Raw genomic sequence first — 19964 nt, forward strand, 5'->3', positions numbered from 1 at the left:
TCAAACACTGGGCAACACCCAGGCTCCTTCAAGGTTCATCACCTAATACGGAAGCTACCTTTCTCTAGGTCATTTTATATTGAAAGACAACTATATTTTTAGGATGCTGTAATCCTCAATTATTTCATCTAAGTTTTGCTACCATTTCCTAATTAGCAATTTTATTAGACCGAGAAGACCTCAAAAGTGGTACTTGCCATTCAACCTATTGTTCAAAATGGCAAACATGCTGCTAAATTAGATGACAGAAGGCACCTAAACAGCCTCGTTAACATTTTCCTAAGCCAGTCATTAGTTAACTTGTTAAATGTAAACTTAGGACCAAAAATGGGAAGACAAAAGAAACAGATTTAAAATAAAATCCATGTTGAGAACCATGAAGAGATGGGTCCTATGGGCTGAAAGGTCTAAAGTCTATTTGTAATATCATTCTGTGCATTCAGTAATCAACAAATTTCCCAAGACAGACAAATGATGCAATAAACTGCAGACCAGGGCCAAGGCGAGGCCACAGCCAAGCAGTTATAAATTTGAGAGGCCTCCTTACTTGTCTAGCAGCGAAGTTTTGGGGGTTGAGCCCTGTGCCGATTGCTCCAAGGCTGACGTTGGGTAGTGTGGAACCAGAGGGAGACAGCTTGTAGCTGGGAGAAGGGGAGAAGGGAGAGCAGGGAGCCTCATCCCCAAGGCACCCATCTTGATTGGAGAAAGGCAAAGTCAGCTGAAAAGCAGTAGTAGTTAGCCAATCACAATGAGTGTTGGTTAGTGAAGCAACAGAATGCAAGAAGGGAAAAGAGAAACACGAGGAATAAACAAAGTTAGAGTGTATTAGCAATCAACGAGGGCAGAACGGGGGTCCTCCTCCTCCTCCTCCTCCTCCGCCGCCCAGGAGACACCATCTGTCATTTTCTTTGATAGAGATTTTTCTTATCCTCTAGGTTAGTAACACATTCGGTCCATGGCACTGAGATAAACATGGCCAGACACATTACGTCTATGCATCTAGTACTGATTACTCCTAACTATGTGGCTGCTGAAAACAGAAGCCAGAGTCACCTTCTGGTGAATAGGCTGCTGTCTGAACCAGCACCAGTGGTGTCAAAAACGTGCCAGATGTAAAAATTTTGGTGTTAACTGCCTTCTGAAGACCAAGAACACTGCACATTGGTATTCTGAATCAGGGAACAATCTCCTCCATTAGAAATATTAAAAATCAAAACAGGTAGGTATTAAATGACTTGTTTAAAGCAGGTAGCTGAGAACTTGCAAAGTTTACCATTGTAACTAAAAACAGATCATTTGGGAAATGGGGAAAGAAGACAAAAGAGCTCTCTCAGAAACAGTCAAGGAGGATGTGTGGCTCATCTTGACAAAGCTGGAAGGCAAGGCCTTAAGAGACACAGAGCACTGGCACAAGTTCCAAAGATTTAATTAGTCGTTGCACGGTAGCAGAAAAAAAGAACTTAATAATAAATCTGTCTCTAGAATTTCTTCTGTTTTATTTTTTGGTCTTTTTAGGGCTGCAAGTGCGGCATATGGAGGTTTCCCGGCTAAGGGTTGAAACACAGCTGTAGCTGCTGGCCTGCACTACAGCCACAGCAACATGCGACCCGAGCCGTGTCTGCCACCTACACCAGAGCTCATGGCAACACTGGATGAGTGAACCACTGGAGCAAAGCCAAGGACTGAACCCGCGTCTTCATGGATACTAGTCGGGTTCAGGGAACTCCCTCTTTGATGTTTTAGGTGTGCATTTGCCCAACTATAAATAGTCAGACCATGTTCCCCCTCTAAACTCATACATTTCCCCAAAACTTGGGCCCCATTTATTATACTCATATCCTAAAGACAAGACAGATCTAGCTGATACCTAATCACCTGTCAACATCAGCTATTTTCAAGTTACCATTCAAAGGCAGGTGATATTTAGTTCAGTAATTCTACGCTTCCTTCTGAAATTAATTATCAAAAGACAAATGGGAACCCAAATGGTTCTCAGGGGTTATCTTAAACCAAGGATTCAACTCACCTTCTCAAAATAAGGCCCACTATCTGTGGTTCCCATGTCTTTGGAATTAGGTGGACGGAACCCAGATCGATCCTTCCTCATGATATCATTAAAATCCCCGAGATTCATTGCTCGCTTGTCCACATCGAATTTTTTATCTGGAAGGCTCCCTGAAAGTAACACAGAAGAGTGAAGATGTCATCGTCTCTCTCGTGACCAAGAGTGACCCGTCCACTATCCCCGCGGGGGTGCTGGTGTTAAGACCAGAGGAGCCCTCACTGGTTCAGGCTCCTGGTGATCCTCCCTGGAACACACGTGGGTGCTTTTTTTTTTTTTTTTTTTTTTTTTGGCTTTTTGCCACTTCTTGGGCCGCTCCCACGGCACATGGAGGTTCCCAGGCTAGGGGTCCAGTCGGAGCTATAGCCGCCGGCCTACGCCAGAGCCACAGCAACGAGGGATCCAAGCCGAGTCTGTGACTTAACACCACAGCTCACGGCAACGCCGGATCCTTAACCCACTGAGCAAGGCCAGGGATCGAACCCGCAACCTCATGGTTCCTAGTTGGATTCGTTAACCACTGAGCCATTACGGGAACTCCAGACATGGGTGCTTTAAACAAACAAAAAAAACTCAATATATATCCATTTATATATATATATCCAATATATAACCAAAACCGTTTTTGGTTTTTAGGTTCTTTTGGCTGCACCTGCAGCATGCAGAAGTTTCCAGGCTAGGATGGAACCCACACCACAGCTGTAACTAGAGCCACAGCAGTGAAGGCCAGATCCTTAACCCACTGAGCCTCAAGGGAACTCCTGTGGCTTGTTTTCTATGGAAGACTGAAAACGAGCCTTAGGGCTCACCTGGCAAAACTATAACTAAAAAATAAGACTGGTTATTGATGTGTTTGATGAATATATCATGCTCAGAGATTCAAATGTCTCCAGTAAGAGGATGTCTCTTGTTGCTATTTTAGCATCTGCTAGATAAATAGTTGGGATTGTGAAATACAATCATTAGGAATAAAAAGATCTAAGAGGCATGGTTGTTGACCTAAAATCAAGAACTTGAAGAGCGGAGTTGAAGAGTTGAAGAGCGGAGGTGTGAGCCATGTTACTGCGACAATGTAATTTCCCAGATGTAATGACCATTTTCCCACATCTCCATAAATCTGCTACTATGTACTGACACAAAGCTCATTTTTCAGTTATTCTCATATTTAAGAGGATCACAGATCAGAGGCAGTTCCCCTTCTCTCCCAGGATCGTCCTCTCTGCTTCCTGGCTTGACTCTCTCCGTTCCTCCGGGGGGAACAACAGCATCACTGTGCAGATCTGCATCTGCTCTGCTCGCCATGGGGACCTGGTCAATGACGACACATCCCGGTGCAGACAGGATGGGACAACCTGAGGGCTGATCTGGCAGGGCCAGGGACATATCTCGGCCTCACAGCAATTTTTAAACATCTGAATTAGCTTCTAGTATTTAAAAATCATGATGTCAACATGGATCTGAATTTCTGGCGTCTCTTGAACATGTTGGAGGAGCTGGCCCAGCTGAGCAAAGGCCGACGCCTCTCTTGTGGTTACACGTTCTCCACAGTGTGCCGGTGGCCCCTCAGTCTCCGTTTGGTGTGTCTGGCACACAGCACTCACTCACAGCACTTTCGTGGCTCTTGCACTCTCTGGAGTTTTCAGCCCCTACCTCGTGTCCAGCATGGTACCTTCCCTTCCACAGTGAGTGTGGAATCCGCGTCTACAGAACTGCACCCACCCCAACTCAACATGAGCAGGGGATCCCAACAGGGCCGTGAACAACAGATTCACTGGTACTTGCGGAGTGATACACACCTACAGACAAATCCATTTTGCTGCTTGGATTATCTTCAGTTTGACTCTGAAAATAATAAAGAACATGAGGGAAGATTAAAGGCTCGAATTAAGAGTTTGAAACAGAGAAGAAATGGCATTAACTCACGAGTGAGCCACACCTTCCTCTACTACTAGTGCTAAACGAGGTCCTTTGAAATGAGCCTTAAACTGGAAGGAAGATGTGAACATTTTTCATATAACTAGTTTTGACTGTTGCTGGTGCTCACATTCCTAAATTCAATTTTCACATCAAGTTAGCTTCAGTACATCTACAGACAGGGCAATAACTAAACAGCTGCTTGGAGAAATAAACCCCGTCCTCAAGTTCCAGTCGGCTCGGGATCAAATTCCAGGAGTGGCAGCCAAGGGATGACAACTTCTTCTCGTGACTTGTCAAGTCATCAAATCTGGAGCTGTGCAGCCAAGTCATTTGTCTCTTGGCACCAGGGACGGGGTGCCCCCATAATGTTCCCAAGAGACCAGAAAATTAGAAATCCCACAAGAACTGCCTATATAATTAATCACAAAGAGCCGCCCTGGTTATTCTGCTGTTGCTGTCTTTAACATTATCATATTAAAACGGGTACAATCGTCAGCAAAAATTATACAAATGCTAAGTACTTGGCCCTTTCTTCCCTAACTGCCTAAGGAAAAGGACTACAAATTTAAGAGCTGTAACCTTTAAATACTGGAGTATTTCATTAAGAAAAAAAAGAAGAGAATAGAGAACAAGTATTGCCAAATCCAAATCAGGAACACGGGCTGGCTTCTGCCTTCTAACTGCTTAACCAGTTTCTAAATCTATCATTTTCTATTACATGTGGCAGTGGTCCTACTATCTGCAGTAAATGTAAGAGTTGGGACACATGACACATACGAAAACATAAAACTCACCAGCAATCCCATATTCGAAAACTGTTTGGCAAGAGGATTCATCCATGAATCGTTTCCTCCTTTTAGTGAGTTCTGCAGAAAGGACAGAAGTAACCTCAGAACCAAGTAATTTACTTTATGTCAGCTGAGCCGTACAAGTACTGATTGAAAATGTAAAACCAAGCATTTACCTTTGTGAACCCTAACGCTTCCTCTTTAATGATATTTTGATATGTTATCTGATAGTCTAAAAAAGTAATATGCTGTAGTTACATCTGTTTTCATTACTTTCTTTGTTGCACTGATTTAGAAGTAACGGTATGTGTATATGCCCAGCCAGTGCTTTTACCCTAGAAACAGAAGATCAGATTTTGGAAAATCCAATGTTTGCATGTTAGTACCTTCCCTCTTGGTACTTCCTTGTAACCCAAGCCGGTTTATATTAGGAGTAAAGAGAAAGAGATGGATGCTAGTGCATGTTATTTGGAAAGGAGCCTATTTAAACGGGTCATTATTCTCTGTGTGAGCACGTTCATCTGCCGTTTCCCAGTGTAAAGGACACGGGTCCCCTATGGGAAAGAAGCCTAGCATAAGACAGCATCACCGAGCTCACTGCAAAGTAAGGCAGACGTAAGGTTCTGTTTATTTCTTAGTGAGACAAACTAGTTTCTCCCCTGAACAAGACACTGTCATCAGCTCCACTTTTATTTCTATGGAGAAGGCAGGTGGAACTACGACGGGGACCCGGTGGGGGCACAAGGTGATGGGGCTGTGTGCATGTGTGCATTTTCCAGGTAAAAATTCTGCTTGTGTTCTGATGATATTGGTTACATTGATTTTATTATTCTTCAAAGTGCTAAGGTATTTAAGTTCATTTGCAGGTTTAAAGGTTAAAAGCAAAACAAAACGAAACCATCACGGGAGCGAGGGGGAAAAGTGGTAGTTATTCTTTCATGGGTAGAGAGTTTCAGTTCTGCAACATGAGTTTTTGGGGTTTTTGTTTTTGTTTTTTTGTTTTTGTCTTTTTACGGCCGCACCTACGGCATATGGAAGTTCCCAGGCTAGGAGTCAAATGGGAGCTGTAGCTGCTGGCCTACGCCACGGCCACAGCCACAGCAATGTCAGGTCCAAGCCGAGTCTGTGACCTATACCACAGCTCACGGCAATGCTGGATCCTTAGTCTACTGAGCGAGGTCAAGGATCAAACCCATGTCCTCATGGATACTAGTCAGGTTCTTTAACCACTGAGCCACCAGGGGAACTCCGAGATGAGAACAGTTTTGCAGACAGATGTTAGTGATGCCAGCACAACAATGTGAATGTACTTAATGCCATGGGACCGAACCTTCAAACTGACGAAGACGGTAAATTGTATGTCGTCTGCATTTGATCGTACACTCGCAAAAAGGCCCTCAGGTCAGAATCATCAATCGTGAAGCAGAAACATTTAATTCCCCATTATTTCAATCTTGGAGGTTACCTGAGCGGCCCAGTACCTTTCACTCGGTTGCTTCCTCAGCAGTCTCCTAAACTGTCTTGTAATTTGGTCTCACTGGTAATTTTCATTTATTTTTTTACTTTGATTTTTTATGATCTTTTTTTGATAGGCAAGAAATAGATTTATTAAGAGAAGTGTAAGCGGGCAGGCACGGAAGTGCTGCTTTTTTTTTTTTTTTTTTTTTTAACTTTTATTTTCTGCCTGCACCTGTGGCATGCAGAAGTTCCTGGGCCAGGGACTGAACCTGAGCCATAGCAGTGACAATGCCAGGTCCTTAACCTGCTGTACCACCAGGGAACTCATTGTTAATTTTTAAATAACAAAAAGAAAGCCACAGCAGACTAGACAACACGAGTGTACTAAAAATGCTGGAATGTTTATAGAATAACTTCTTTTGTGACTAGAATAATAAAAGTCCTTTAACAGAGAAAACTATACATGACTGCTTAAACAAAATGTTTCTGACAGAAAGAACGAGTATTCTTGGGCTAGAAAAGAGAGTAATCATATTCAGAACAAAATCCTTATAGGCAAAGGGGACTGGCCACCTGAAGACCTTCTGAAACGGCATCCAGTGTCTGAAACCCAGGAGAACACTTGTTGTGAGGTGCTTCTCGGGGCAGCCAGGCTCCCACGCTGAAATGAACTATGTGGCTGCCCATTTTTTACCTCCCTCAGTATGTGTGGAATAAAAGGCTGGAATGAAAATGCTTCTGCCGAGAGGGCCGTTCAGGTTCTAGATGGAAAACCAACGTCCTCATCAAATGATGCAAATCAAAGGAGAAACTACGTCGTTCCAAGAGACAGAAAGTCAGACCGTGGGGCACACAGGCGGTACAGGATGTCGATGAGTCATCGGCCGCCGCAGCAGGGGACGCGCGGGCCCTTCACTCCGTCGGGAAAAGGGTCTGGGCCCTGGAATTTCCCGAGCCAGACAAGAGCGGCTGTGCTGACCGCCAGTGGCCAGGCTACGAAGCTACCGAACTGCGGTTTCTCTCCTGCACAGCCACGGGGATTTACTCTGAGGACTCGCTTGGCTTTAGAACACAAACGCCTAACACATTTATCAAGTGTGCCTTAAAAGCTTTCAAGGACTCACTACAATCTGGAAACTAAAGTGAAAAAAAAAATCATCCCTTTGGAAAATTCCATTTTACCCACAGCAACAGTCTTGTAGTTGGAGATCCCAAGGTCACGGGGAAGGAAGATGAGGGGTAAAGAGCAAGTAGTTATTTGTTCTTAAGGAAATATTTTCACCCTCACTCAGGACCTCAGGGACTCTCTAGCTGCCTGGCTTCTGCCTTCGAAGAATGAATAAGCAGGCTACCTTCATTTGCTTCTTTCCTCCTTGTCCCCAGCTTGCTGAGTTGTGGGAGGAAGCACTTCCCTGAGAGCCGGCGGTGTTCCAGACGCCTCCATCCTCCTCCTCTTCCCAGCTGGGATGGCGAGTTCCTGTCACGGGCCCGTCACTCTCCCCCCAGCCGTCTTGCATAGATTTGGAATCTTTAAGAGAAGGAACCAACTGTATGTAACAGCTTCTCCATGACAATAACCACTCCTTGTAAATGTAGCATTTTAGTATATTTCTAATTTTATCTAATGCCTCTTTAGGGCAAGGCAAATATTATTTGAGATTTGGAGAGCAGAAACGGAAATCTATAAAGGTTCAATGATACACTGTAAGTTAATAACCCCCAAATCAAGATTTCCTGGTTTCAGGTTCAATGATTTTCCCCTTATACAAAGTTGAGAGCAATCCCCAAGTTGAAAAGAACCTATCACTATTTCTAAGAAATTTGCATCTCAATTGTTTTACTGCAGTCCTTTGCTTTAGCCTCCAAAGAGTATGGGTGGTACTCCATTTATAATGGACTTTACAAATATGAGGTACGGCAAAGAACAACTGTGAAACAAACATGAAAAAGGGATGAACCCACTCTTGGGCATCTATCCGGACAAAACTCTACTTAAAAGAGACACATGCACCTGCATGTTCATTGCAGCACTATTCACAATAGCCAGGACATGGAAACAATCCAAATGTCCATCGACAGAGGATTGGATTCGGAAGAGGTGGTATATATACACAATGGAATACTACTCAGCCATAAAAAAGAATGACATAATGCCATTTGCAGCAACATGGATGGAACGAGAGACTCTCATACTGAGTGAAGTAAGTAAGAAAGACAAATACCATGTGATATCACTTATAACTGGAATCTAATATCCAGCACAAATGAACATCTCCTCAGAAAAGAGAATCATGGACTTGGAGAAGAGACTTGTGGCTGCCTGATGGGAGGGGGAGGGATTGGGAGCTTGGGCTTATCAGACACAACTTAGAATAGATTTACAAGGAGCTCCTGCTGAATAGCATTGAGAACTTTGTCTACATACTCATGTTGCAACAGAAGAAAGGGTTGGGGAAAAAATGTAATTGTAATGTATACATGTAAGAATAACCTGACCCCCTTGCTGTACAGTGGGAAAATAAAAAAAATTATTAAAAAAAAAAAAGGGATGAAAAAAATTTTTCTTAGATTCGGTATATCAAAATTATGGTGGAAGAAGAGAAATTCAAATATAACCATGAAAATTTGAAATGTATTAGCTATAAAACACCTGAAATGTATTAGATACTAAAAAGATCCTAGGCAAGGACAATGGCTTTCAGAAGTCAGGTGGAGGAAATTTGGAAGACGCATGAGGAGTGGAGGGTGAAGACAGAGGGAAATCAGGGCTCCAGCGTTGGAGGAAGCAGGACGTCATCAGTATCCACGTTCAAGTCCAACAACATCCCCCTTTAAACAAAGACCCTTACTTTGGAGACTGGGATAAATCCTTAATCTCCCTCTGAAAATAGTGTATGGAAGTGATGAATACACTTTGTGGTAATGATTTTCTATAAAATGATGAACGAGGGGAAATAAACTCTTTGGCCTCGAAACCTCCACCCATATCTTCAATTTACAAATGCCAGGACGTTCATGGGAGGGGTAGGAGCTTCATGTAATAAGAACAGGAGACAGAAGAAGTGGCTCTTCCAGGCCCTTCCTTGAATGACTGCTGCCATACCCTAGGGCTGCGCCTGTGAAGCTTCGCAGACACCACCAAGTACACAAGGCAGGAGGCAGGTGAGTCCTTCCAACCGAGGCATCTTCTCCCAGCAACGCCCACATGAACCTGACGGAGCCTCACTTGCAGGGGCTCTATGCCAGGGCAGCAAGAGGCAGCTTGGGGGCTGTTCTCCCTGCTGCTGGAAATGCCACTGATAATCATGACCATTTCTTCCGCACAGGAGATGACCCATTATTACATAAGCATAGGCTTCATACACCCGACAAGCAATAGGAATTAAAAACCCAACATCAATAACACACTGACCCCTTAAAAAAAGGAAGACACGCATGTAACCCTTCTTTTAAAGGAGCTGAAGTTTCAACATATAACTTCTTGTAGCAAGATGAAAAAAAGAGCACAGCTTCCTCCTCACAGAGCCTGCCCCAGATTTACGCTACCTGCAGTCTAGAGAAGATCACAGGTAAATTACCAGCATCAATCGGTAAGGCTGTTGAGCGAGCCCCTCCTCTGAGTATTACACTTCCGAATTACTCAGGGAAAAATGGGTAAATGCAATCACAGCTTTAACTATAGATGATCCTAAAGAGTAGAAGATATTTTTAAAATCTGGAGAAAACTAAGGATGTGATGATGGAAGAAAGATGATTCTGAAGCTGGGAAAGACACACAAAAATCCTAAAGGGACTTGCTAAAGTAGCTCCTTGTGCCAAGGGTCTGGTTAATGTCTTCCAACAACATTCTGGATCTATTCCGAGTCTACAGGACAGTATATTCCTTGACCAGACAGCTGATTTTACAATGAAAATCAGGATGAAATCAAATGCTTTTACGAAAAGATTTCTATGATGTGAAGGAGAGTCGTCATTTTTAAAAGGCGGTCCAGTGACACTGGCACAAGAGTGAGTTTCTAGAACAGAGAAAAGCTAAGGTGATGTTCCTTCACGTGGCTCACAAACATCATTAAAAAAAAACCTTGACAATGGAATGTTTTACTTGCTCAAATTTTGAGCATTCAGTATGACCACATTTTTAAATCAAAAGGCAATTCCTGAAGTCTACAATATGGTAGAAAAGAAACGCTGGAACACTTTTAAAGAAAACTACAAACAAGCGAAAACAGGCACTTGAAACTCGGATGTTTCAACTGAGGCACATCCAATGCGATGTCCCACGGCATCCGTGGACAAAGTTTTGCAAATTGCTGCAACTACACATTGCCAGCTGGATCAAGTATAGCTTAGATGTTCAATGATTAGAAGAAGTGTGACGTGCTTTGTTTAAAAAATTCAAATGAAGAAATCTTTGTTGGGTTTGAGAAACTTTAAATGTCCCTGTGTGGGTGGATGTATGAGAAGAGAGACGAAGAGGAAAAGGATGAAAGGATGAAGTCACTGGGCAGCAGAGACCATGTTCCATGTTAAAAGCCAGGAAATTTTTTTTTTTAATGATACTAACATGAGAGTAGACATGCAAATTAGATATAGTGAGCAATATTTAAGTTACTGGGCAATAAAAAGCACCACATCAAACTTTCAACTCTAGCCAGACACTAAGCCTAACTTAAAATGAAATCAACAGAATTAACTTAGGGCTTTTAGTTCACTGTTAAGAATTTTTATATAAGCCAAGCCAGGTCCCCACCATTTGCTACTAACCATTTATTAAAGGTTCAAGGGGCTAAACCTCAGTAAAACAGTAGTTTATAAACATGATAACAGCCCTCACCGAAACGTGCGGCCCCAAGTTAACAGAGACTCCCTTAAATAACCCCATATACTCACTAGGTTTCATGGCATTTGGAGCATTGGAGGGTGCGGTCCCCCAGCCTGTGGTCGATGCTCCTGTGTCATCCATTTCACCCCACCCAGGACTGCTTTCGTTTGGCTCACCCCACGCTGAAGTACCATTATCTGGAGCAGGTGGTGTGCTTTTGCTCCAGACTGCAAAGAAAGCACATGCATCTCTAAGAATGGTTTGTTAAATGAACACAATATCCAGTGGGGGTGAAGGTAGGAGGAACAGGCACTCCTGTATTCCGTGGCTGGAGATACAAACGGGTTCCACCTGCATGGGGGATACTTGGTGTTGTCACTCTAACTTTTGGCCCAATAATTCCACGGCCAGGAAATTATACTATAGGTTTAGTGGGAGAGGTTGATGAAGTGACAGGTACAGTAATACTCACTGCTTCATGGTCTGAAAACATCTGGAAGCAACTAAATATCTATCAAAAAGGGACTGACCGATTATGGGTTCCCATCTAATGAGTACTAGATACGAAGCAATTAAAAGACACAAACCCAACTGATAATATGCAGGGTTCTTAAGAACAATGAAGAAGAGCAAGGTGAAGAACAGTGTAATGGGTACAAGCCCTTCTGTGCAAAAAATTTAAAGGAGAGTTACATTTTTTCTATAGGTATGAACAAAATTTCTGAATGGCACACAAAATTCTAAGACTTCTGGGGAGAGACTCTACGGGGGAAGATTTTTTTATTTATTACCTTTTTCTATTCTGTACAACCTGAAGGTTTTCACTATGTGAATAAATATTTTTTACATGTTAGCAGGTTTTATTCTAGACAGGGAATTAATGAGAAATATTCATTTCCTTCCTCATTCTTTTCAACATTTAAAAAAAGACTAGTTAGGAGTTCCCGTCGTGGTGCAGTGGTTAACGAATGCGACTAGGAACCATGAGGTTGCAGGTTCGATCCCTGGCTTTGCTCAGTGGGTTAAGGATCTGGCGTTGCCGTGAGCTGTGGTATAGGTCGCAGACTCAGCTTGGATCCCGCGTTGTTGTGGCTCTGGTGTAGGCCGGCAGCTACAGCTCCAATTAGACCCCTAGCCTGGGAACCTCCACATGCCGTGGGAGCAGCCGAAAAAATGGCAAAAAGACCAAAAAAAAAAAAAAAAAAAAAAAAGACTAATTAAAAGTAATCTCTGCCCCCCCCCTTTGGTCTTTTTAGGTCTGCACACATGGCATATGGGAGTTTCCAGGCTAGGTGTGGAATCAGAGCTGTAGCTCCCGGCCTATGCCACACCCATAGCAATGCAGCAATGTGGGATCTGAGCTGCATCTGCCACCTGCACCAACGCTGGACCCTTTAACCCACTGAGCGAGGCCAGGTATCGAACCCCATCCTCATAGATACTAGTCAGGTTCGTTACTGCTGAGCCATGATGGCAACTCCCAAAAAGTAATCATTTTCTAAGCGGCCGTAACTCTGCACACTGGTCTTAGGGGAATGGAAAATCAAATATTATGATTAAAATTTTTATCAAAAAACCCCAAAAATCACATGAATGGTGCATCACCTTAATTTGCTGACATGCCAGTTGGCGATGCCAAACTGAAAGATTACCACAGCACTACTTTTAATTTACCAGGTATGATGTTTCCTATTCAAATGAGGGAAGAAAGGTTTTTGTTTTGGTTTTTTGTTTGTCTTTCGGCCACGCCAGTGGAATGCAGAAGTTCCTGGGCCAGGGATCCGATCCACGCCACAGCAGTGACAATGCCAGATCCTTAACCCGCTGAGCCACTAGGGAACACCCAAGAGGGAAGAAAGTTTAGTTCTGGGAAACTGATTATTATCATGAGATACCAATCTCCACTTTATCAAGCATGGAAGTTCTTGATAAAGAACATATGGAAGTTCCCAGACTAGGGACAGAATTGCAGCTACAGCTGCCTGGCCTAACCACAGCCACAGCAACGTGGGATCCAAGCCAAATCTGCGACCTATACCACAGTTCACAGTTAACGCTGGATTCCCAACCCACTAAGCGAGGCCAGGAATTGAATCCACATCCTCATGGAGACTAGTCGGATTTGTTTCCTCTGAGCCACAATGAAAACTCCCGCTATAGCATTTTCTGATGGCCTCTGCAAGAACAGAGAATACTTCCCATTGCTGGCCAAGGAGAAATACAGAGATGTGTCCGCAAGCAGAACCAGAAGGGAAATCAGGTCTATTACCACTATTTAAACTCTTTTACTTTTAAATCTAGAACATAGTTTGTTTAGCAAGATATGTCTTTAGGGTTCAGCACACCCATATAATCACTAAAAAAAAAAAGTTAAAAATGGGGGGGGGGCAGTGAGAGACTAACCCAAGGGTGCCATCTTTTCCTTTTGCCAAGAAAGAACACGAAAATGTACTGCCAGTGACTATTATCACTATTGTTCTACATAAAGAGAGCTTCTGTGAACAACAGTATAAAGTTAATGTAGGAAAGATTCCCAAAACAGCTAAGTTCAACAAGTGCAGCTGAATAAAAATGCCTTGGTTTAGGATTCCTCTTCTTCATCAAAACCTGTAAGAAAAAGCCAGTGCCTACCTGATGCTGATTTACCGGTCATCGGGGTAGGCAGGTTTGGTTCTCGAGGTGCTGGGCCCCCTTGGGAATTCTTATCCCACAGGTTCACATTCTTGTAGTTGTAACTGCTAGGGTCTCCCCACGCTGAAGTGCCGTCATCAATGTCCATCTTCCGACTAATTGACTGTGGGGATGGCTCTTCCCAGCCACTGGGTTCCTCGTCCTTGGGGGTTACTGGCTGCGGCCCGCTGCTCCAGTTGGAATTGGAAGGTCGTCCATTGCCTGGAGGGGGTGGGGCTGGGCCTCCCCAGGAACCAGAAGCCTCTGGTTGTGGTGGCGGCGGCTGCTGTGGCGGCTGCTGCTGTTGGTGCTGTTTGTTCCAGGAATTGGGCTGTCTGCCTGTCTCCGTCCAAGCTGGAGACCTCTTGCAATCTTCCCACCCGCCTTTTGAAGCTAGGCTTGCATTCCCACCGTTGCCCCAAGTCCCAATCTCATTCTGCCCTCCTTCACCCCACCCGGACACAGGTTTACTCACAGAACTCTCCCAATTGCTGTTTTTCGCTTGATCAACTTCCTCTCCCCAACCATTCTTTCCAGAAGTCCATCCTTGACTGGGCTGGCGACTGCCTCCCCACCCCTGATCCTTGCTGGGAGTCTCATTCCAAGAGGAAGATGTCTTTTCATCTGGTCGTCCTGCTCCCCAGTTGGAAGAGTTATTGTTCTTATAGTCATTCCAGCCTCCTGTGTTCTTGGGGTCTTTCCACTCTGTAGAGGCTGAGAGCTCCCCCCATCCAGACTTCATTTGATTGCTTTGGCTGGGTGCGTCTCCCCAGCCCCCTGAGTTCTTGGTCTGTGTGGCAGCGCTCTCCCACCCCTCAGTTCCTTTGTCAGATTTCCCCTCGGGCCTTGGCACCTCCTCGATATCCCACACTGTGTCCTGCTTAATTTGAGTTTGGCCCCAGCCAGTGTTTGAGAGCACCCTGGGGTCCAAATCAGTTCGGCTCAAAAGAGTCTGCAAGACGGCCTGACAATCAGGATGTGCGGGCCTGTACGACCGGCGGCCAGAATTGTGACTGTCACTACTTCCTGCTTTGTGGTTGCTTCCAGTGCTTTGACCTCCAACTTCACTTCCTGTGGAGCTGGAAGATCTTCCCCAACAGGGAGCCTGGGCATTGCCTTGGTTTTCAGGGAGGGGGTGGCCCTTTTGATTGTCCCATGCTCCAGTGCTAGAATTTGGTTGGTTTGGACCACTCCATTCTCCAATTTTCAACTCGTCAGACCCAGTCGGCTGTTTCCATTCTCCCTGAGAGACCCCAGATGTCATTTTGTTCCCTTCACCCCATTTGTTGTCATTAGAGTCCTGAGGGCCAAAGTTCCAGGACCCACCCGTAGACCTGTTATTGTTGTCCCAAGAGTCATTTTTTGACCCGGTTGATTTCTGAACAGAAGCTCCTTTCCAGGAGTCCTCTCTATCCTTTCCATTGTTCCCATTGTTTCCAGAATTGCTTTGTCCAGAGGCTGTGTCAGTTCCAGAAGGCCCCCTAGCTGCACCCCAAGATCCAACACTCCCAGTCTTTCGATCTCCAGTGCTTTGTGAAGGGGCATCAGTGCTCCTGGAGGCGTTCCCCAAGCCCATTCCAAAGGGCATTCCCTTATTCTCCATGGGGTTTGGTGAACTTAAGTTCAAGGAGTTAGTGTTTCCATTTTTTGGTCCATCAGTGTTATGAATTTGAGCCTGTTCTCTGCCAGAGACAACAAAATTAACACCCGCATTTTCCATCTTTGACTGCTGTTCCCTGGATGCCTGACCTACTGTGCTAACCTGTGCACTGGAATTACTAGTATCCGTTTCCAATGCCCCTTTCCTAGAATTTCCTTCTTGGACCAGCGCTGGCCAGGCAGATGGGTTGCTATTTGGGTTAAAGTTGCTGAAGCCAGAGCCAGGTCCAATTCTATCCTGACCACTCCCATTCCTCCAATTTCCTAGTCCATTGTTGCTCTCTGTAGTCGAGCTGGAAGATTGAACAGATTTAGCCTTTGGGTCAGATTTCCAGACCCCAAGATTACATTCGTTCCCGGAACTTGCAGACTGGCACTGGCTCCCTTTTCCTTTGTTACTAGTGGTGCTTCCTGGCAGAGCGCTCTTCTCAGAGCCAGGGTTCGAGGCACTGTTGTTATCGGTGGTGTTTTCGGAAGAAGACTCAGTGTCTTTGCTGGCAATACAAGGCCACTCTTCCATGTCAGACCCGTCTACAATCACCTTGTCCCAGATGTGAATTGGGTTGGGGGAGGCGCCGTTGTTGGAGGAGGCTCCCGGGCCCCAAGTGGAATTTGCATAATTTGAAGCAGCAGCACCTCCAAGGGTTGACTCTGGGAAAGAGATTGTCATCTCAGTCACAGCAGCACATGCTCGATCTATTAACACCCAGGCTCGAACTGCCCCTAAGAGAGCTCATCCCGTTTCCCCACAAACTAGTTCTCTACCCAGCTGCCTGCCTTGGTTAACTGTATCACTTCTGTCTTGGTCATCCCTTCATCTGTTGGTGTCCTTGAGAAATTCAACCCACAGCGTCCCTCAGAGCTATCTCCCTGCCATTCCTATCGACAGAGAAGGGCCTTCCTGTGTCTCAAGACAATGCAACAACACCCTGTACTGGATTTATTTTTTTATTTTATGGCTGCGCCTGCAGCACATGGATTGAATCTGAGCCACAGATGCTGCAACAATGGATCCTCAATCCACTTGCCGAGCTGGGGATTGAACACACACCCCTGCATCAACCTGAGCTGCTGCAGTCAGATTCTTAACCCACTGCACCACAGCAGGAACTCCCTAGCACTTTCTTTATATCTCTCATCCATTCTAAACACTCCTGGCTGCAGTTATTTTTCTAAAGCACACCTTTGATTATTTCACTGCTGCATGGAAAGCAGTGGATCGTTTCTCAGTGCACAAGGATAAAGCTAAACTCTGTGGCCTGAAGTTGGATCAAGATGTTCCACAAACTGGAACCAACTGCCTTTTCTAGTCTCATCTTCCACTACCTTCTCTGACAAGGTTCACCCTCCACACCTGAGTGCCTTCTCACCCTGGCACCATTCCACATGAGCACCTACTATTTTTTTCCTTTTGAATTCATGCACTGAAATTTACCCATCTTTCTGGGCCTGGTTCAAGTGCCATTTCTTCAATGGAGCTTGTCTGGGCACACTGCCTGAAAATGACCTTTCCCTGTCTAGGGCCATGTTGCCTGGTGAACTGTGTTCACGTCTCCCCTGCCGCACATGAAAGCCTTTTAGACGGAGACCCTGTCTTGCTAACGTTTCGATTCCACGTGGCATCCAGTGCACTGCAGCTCAGTAAGCATGTGCTGAGTGACGAATGCCCACCCAGCTACAAGCCAGAGACAGACACACATGGATCAGTCTATGTGCCCAAGGAACTCAACTTGATAACAGACTGGCTTAGCATATACTTGGAAGGAATTTACTACATTTGCCGGGGGGCGGGGGGGGGGGCATGTGGAGCGGAGATCTGCTTTTAGCCCAATCATTTTTTTTAAACTTATTTCAGCTCCCTTCACCAAACAGCTTCAAATCAATATGAAGTTGAAAAAAAGAAAAAAAATTCCACAGAGCCATGTAATAGTAAGGAAGCAAGAGAATCTCCAGCTCTTGAGATTAGAGGCCTCCTTGGTTTGAAGAAAGTAAACAGGAGACTGATTCACTCACACTGGACCTGTGTCTACGTCCAGCCCTGGCCAGACTCAGCTGCTGAAATGCCTGAAACAACGGTCCCTTTGCAGCTGGTCAAGAGGGGCCGGGAAGGAAGGTTCAGGAGGCCTTTCCCTGCCTGATTTGGATTGGCCTGATGGCCACCACAGGAAGCCTCATGAACAGGGCTTATCTCCGTTTGAAACCTATGTCACTGCCAGCTTTCTCTCCACCTTCACTTTACATAGAAGATAGTAACAGCGTTTTCTAGGCAATTCTATGTTCAGATCAGAACTAGAATAAAGCATCTTATTGTTAACAGTCACCAATTCCTTGTCCTTGCCGATGCTTGCTGGTCTTCAAACTCTGAATTTTAACATAGCCTCAAAGACATTTTCAGAATTAGTGGAAATCTATTAACGAACTTAAAAGTGGGGCAGGGTGGGATGTGAAGTTCTTAGTTGTGACTGATTTTTTTTTGCTTTTTAGAGCCACAGGTACGGTATACACAAGTTCCCAGGCTAGGGGTTGAATTAGAGCTGCAGCTGCTGGCCTACACCACAGTCACAGCAACGCCAGATCGAAGCTGCGTCTGCGACTTACACCACAATTTGTGGCAACGTCGGATCCTTAACCCACTGAGTGAAGTCAGGGATTGAACCCACATCCTCATGGATACCAATCGGGTTCGTTTCTGCTGTGCCGCGATGGGAACTCTAGCTGTGGCTGATTTAGTGTTCATCTACTAAAAACTCTTAAAACTTCCAGTAGAAGCCTCCGGCTAAAGACCCCTTATACCTACATATGGTTTTTAACAAAGCTGAAAATCCAAGGCTCTCTAAAGTAATACTGGTTTTAAAAATCTAATACAAGACTACGGAGTGGCATTATTTGTAATCCTCTCAAGATCCTACATTATAACCCGAGAGACCATCTCTCTATACCTTCCAGGGACTTGATGTTGATCACGGGCTCTGAGACCCAGAACAAAGCTCTCCTACTCCCAGTCACAGCCTGAGCACACAGGTGTGGTGAGAGCTGGGCCCAGAGAGCTTCCAACTGTAGCCCTCATCTGAGCAGGACAAAGAGGCCCCACAGAGTGATGACAAACAGAGCGATACTGGCCTCTCAGTAAAAACCCAGTTTCGAAAGAGAAATGCTGGTACATGGTTCTGACTGGGAGCTTCCCCCACCTTCTGGGTAAGCCCAGGAGTCTGTCTAATTCCTGTTCGCGGGGACTGCACGCCGGGCAATGCACCTGAGGCACTTCCTCCCGCCGGCGGCGCTGAGTCCCGGCCCGACCCGATGCTCACCTGGCGCCGGCCCACTCTCGCTCAGCAGCAGCGTTCCTGTCACTTGTGCGTTGGTTGGGTTTGCTCCGGGTGCGGCGGAGGGAGGAGGCCCTGCCCCACCCCCGAGGAGCATGCAGGACGGCGGAGGGGGCTGCCCCCGTTTCAGTAACACTTTGTGGTCCTGCTGGCAACGGAATCGCGGCGGCACCTCCCGAGGCATGTAGCGGGCGGCGCTTGGCGGTTGTCCGTTCGGCACTGCCACCCTTTTGGCATTGTTGCCACCATTGACTGGTGGCGATGGAGAGCTGCCAATTGGGCTGGCGGCCGTTGGTTGGCTTAAACTTGGTTTCGTCACTTCGGGCACTGAAAGAGAGAGATGGGGAAACAGGCTTTCAGATCAAGGGCATTTTCCTAAAGATTGTTTTCAAGAACGTTTACGTAAGACAGATTCCATGGAGACAGCTCTTCTTTCATCCTACTCTGAGGGACACGGTCTTTGCAGATGTCCTCACCTTCCGTTTACTGAAGGCAGGTAGGGAGTGACAGTGACAAGGATGCGAAGGCCACAGCATCATGGGCTACCCTCCACTGACCAAGGAGGAGAGGGAAGCAATTACCATTCGCTCCCTGAAATGCACAGTGGAACTCCCTGAAGGGCTGCCTCGCAGGTCTAAGGATACCTGTGGACCCCAGGCAAAATCCTTGGTACAGCTTCAAGGCTCTCAGCCCAAGGGTCCCTTCCGGTCTTCCACATTCTTAAAGACCCACCTCAGAAACTTTCCCAAAGTCTCTGGACTAGGAAGGCTAAGCATCCTGCACGTGTGCTCCTTGAACATGCTCTCCATCCCGCTACCATTGAAGGAACCCGTTATACCGAAATCCTCCATTTCTAGACCCTTCTCCCCACCAGGCCATAAGTCTCTCAACGGCAGGAACTCATCCTTCATTTTTCCTTAGGGCCTGGCACAGAGTAGACCCTACAGGGAACCCCAGGCTCAGAGAATCACGCAATCATTCTGGTTTCGGTTTCTACAGCCACCTGACCTCAAAGACTCTCACTTGGCACTCTGTGTAGATAGAAACATAAATCTTTTTGCTCTGGTCAAAAAAAAAAAAAAAAAATTACGTGGACCTTGTGTGTGTCTTTCCATTTAAAACCAAGATTTCAAAACATAGCTACTTTTCCTGTTTCCTTTAAATAATTAATGTTTTCCCTTATTTTTAAAATGGCAAACAGGAAGTCTGGGAATCTGTGAAATGCTTCCCCTCGTTCCTACAGGTTGAGAGTCTGCAAACCCTTG

At 45.5% G+C, this 19964-nt stretch overlaps 1 protein-coding gene across 6 annotated transcripts in view; it reads right to left on the bottom strand.

The window, feature by feature from the left end:
* TNRC6B (trinucleotide repeat containing adaptor 6B) overlaps window positions 1-19964 on the bottom strand; it is a 247943-nt gene that overhangs the window by 37717 nt on the left and 190262 nt on the right. For 3 of the 6 annotated variants that reach the window (XM_084955174.1, XM_021092847.2, XM_084955176.1), the window contains 8 exons: window positions 18685-19026; window positions 13679-16027; window positions 11116-11274; window positions 7578-7753; window positions 4774-4845; window positions 3859-3904; window positions 2027-2175; window positions 548-718 (listed from right to left, as the gene is read on the bottom strand). In XM_084955174.1, coding sequence (XP_084811300.1) covers window positions 548-718; window positions 2027-2175; window positions 3859-3904; window positions 4774-4845; window positions 7578-7753; window positions 11116-11274; window positions 13679-16027; window positions 18685-19026 — 3464 coding nt within the window. The remainder of the gene's footprint in view (window positions 1-547; window positions 719-2026; window positions 2176-3858; window positions 3905-4773; window positions 4846-7577; window positions 7754-11115; window positions 11275-13678; window positions 16028-18684; window positions 19027-19964) is intronic. The other 3 variants (XM_021092845.2, XM_021092843.2, XM_021092846.2) reach the window with 1 other exon arrangement.

Source organism: Sus scrofa, chromosome 5 (assembly GCF_054392235.1).
Source record: "Sus scrofa isolate SSC_HxYL_T2T_F1_AM1 chromosome 5, Sscrofa_HxYL_maternal_Yorkshire_Landrace_v2.0, whole genome shotgun sequence".
Taxonomy (NCBI): Eukaryota; Metazoa; Chordata; class Mammalia; order Artiodactyla; family Suidae; genus Sus; species Sus scrofa.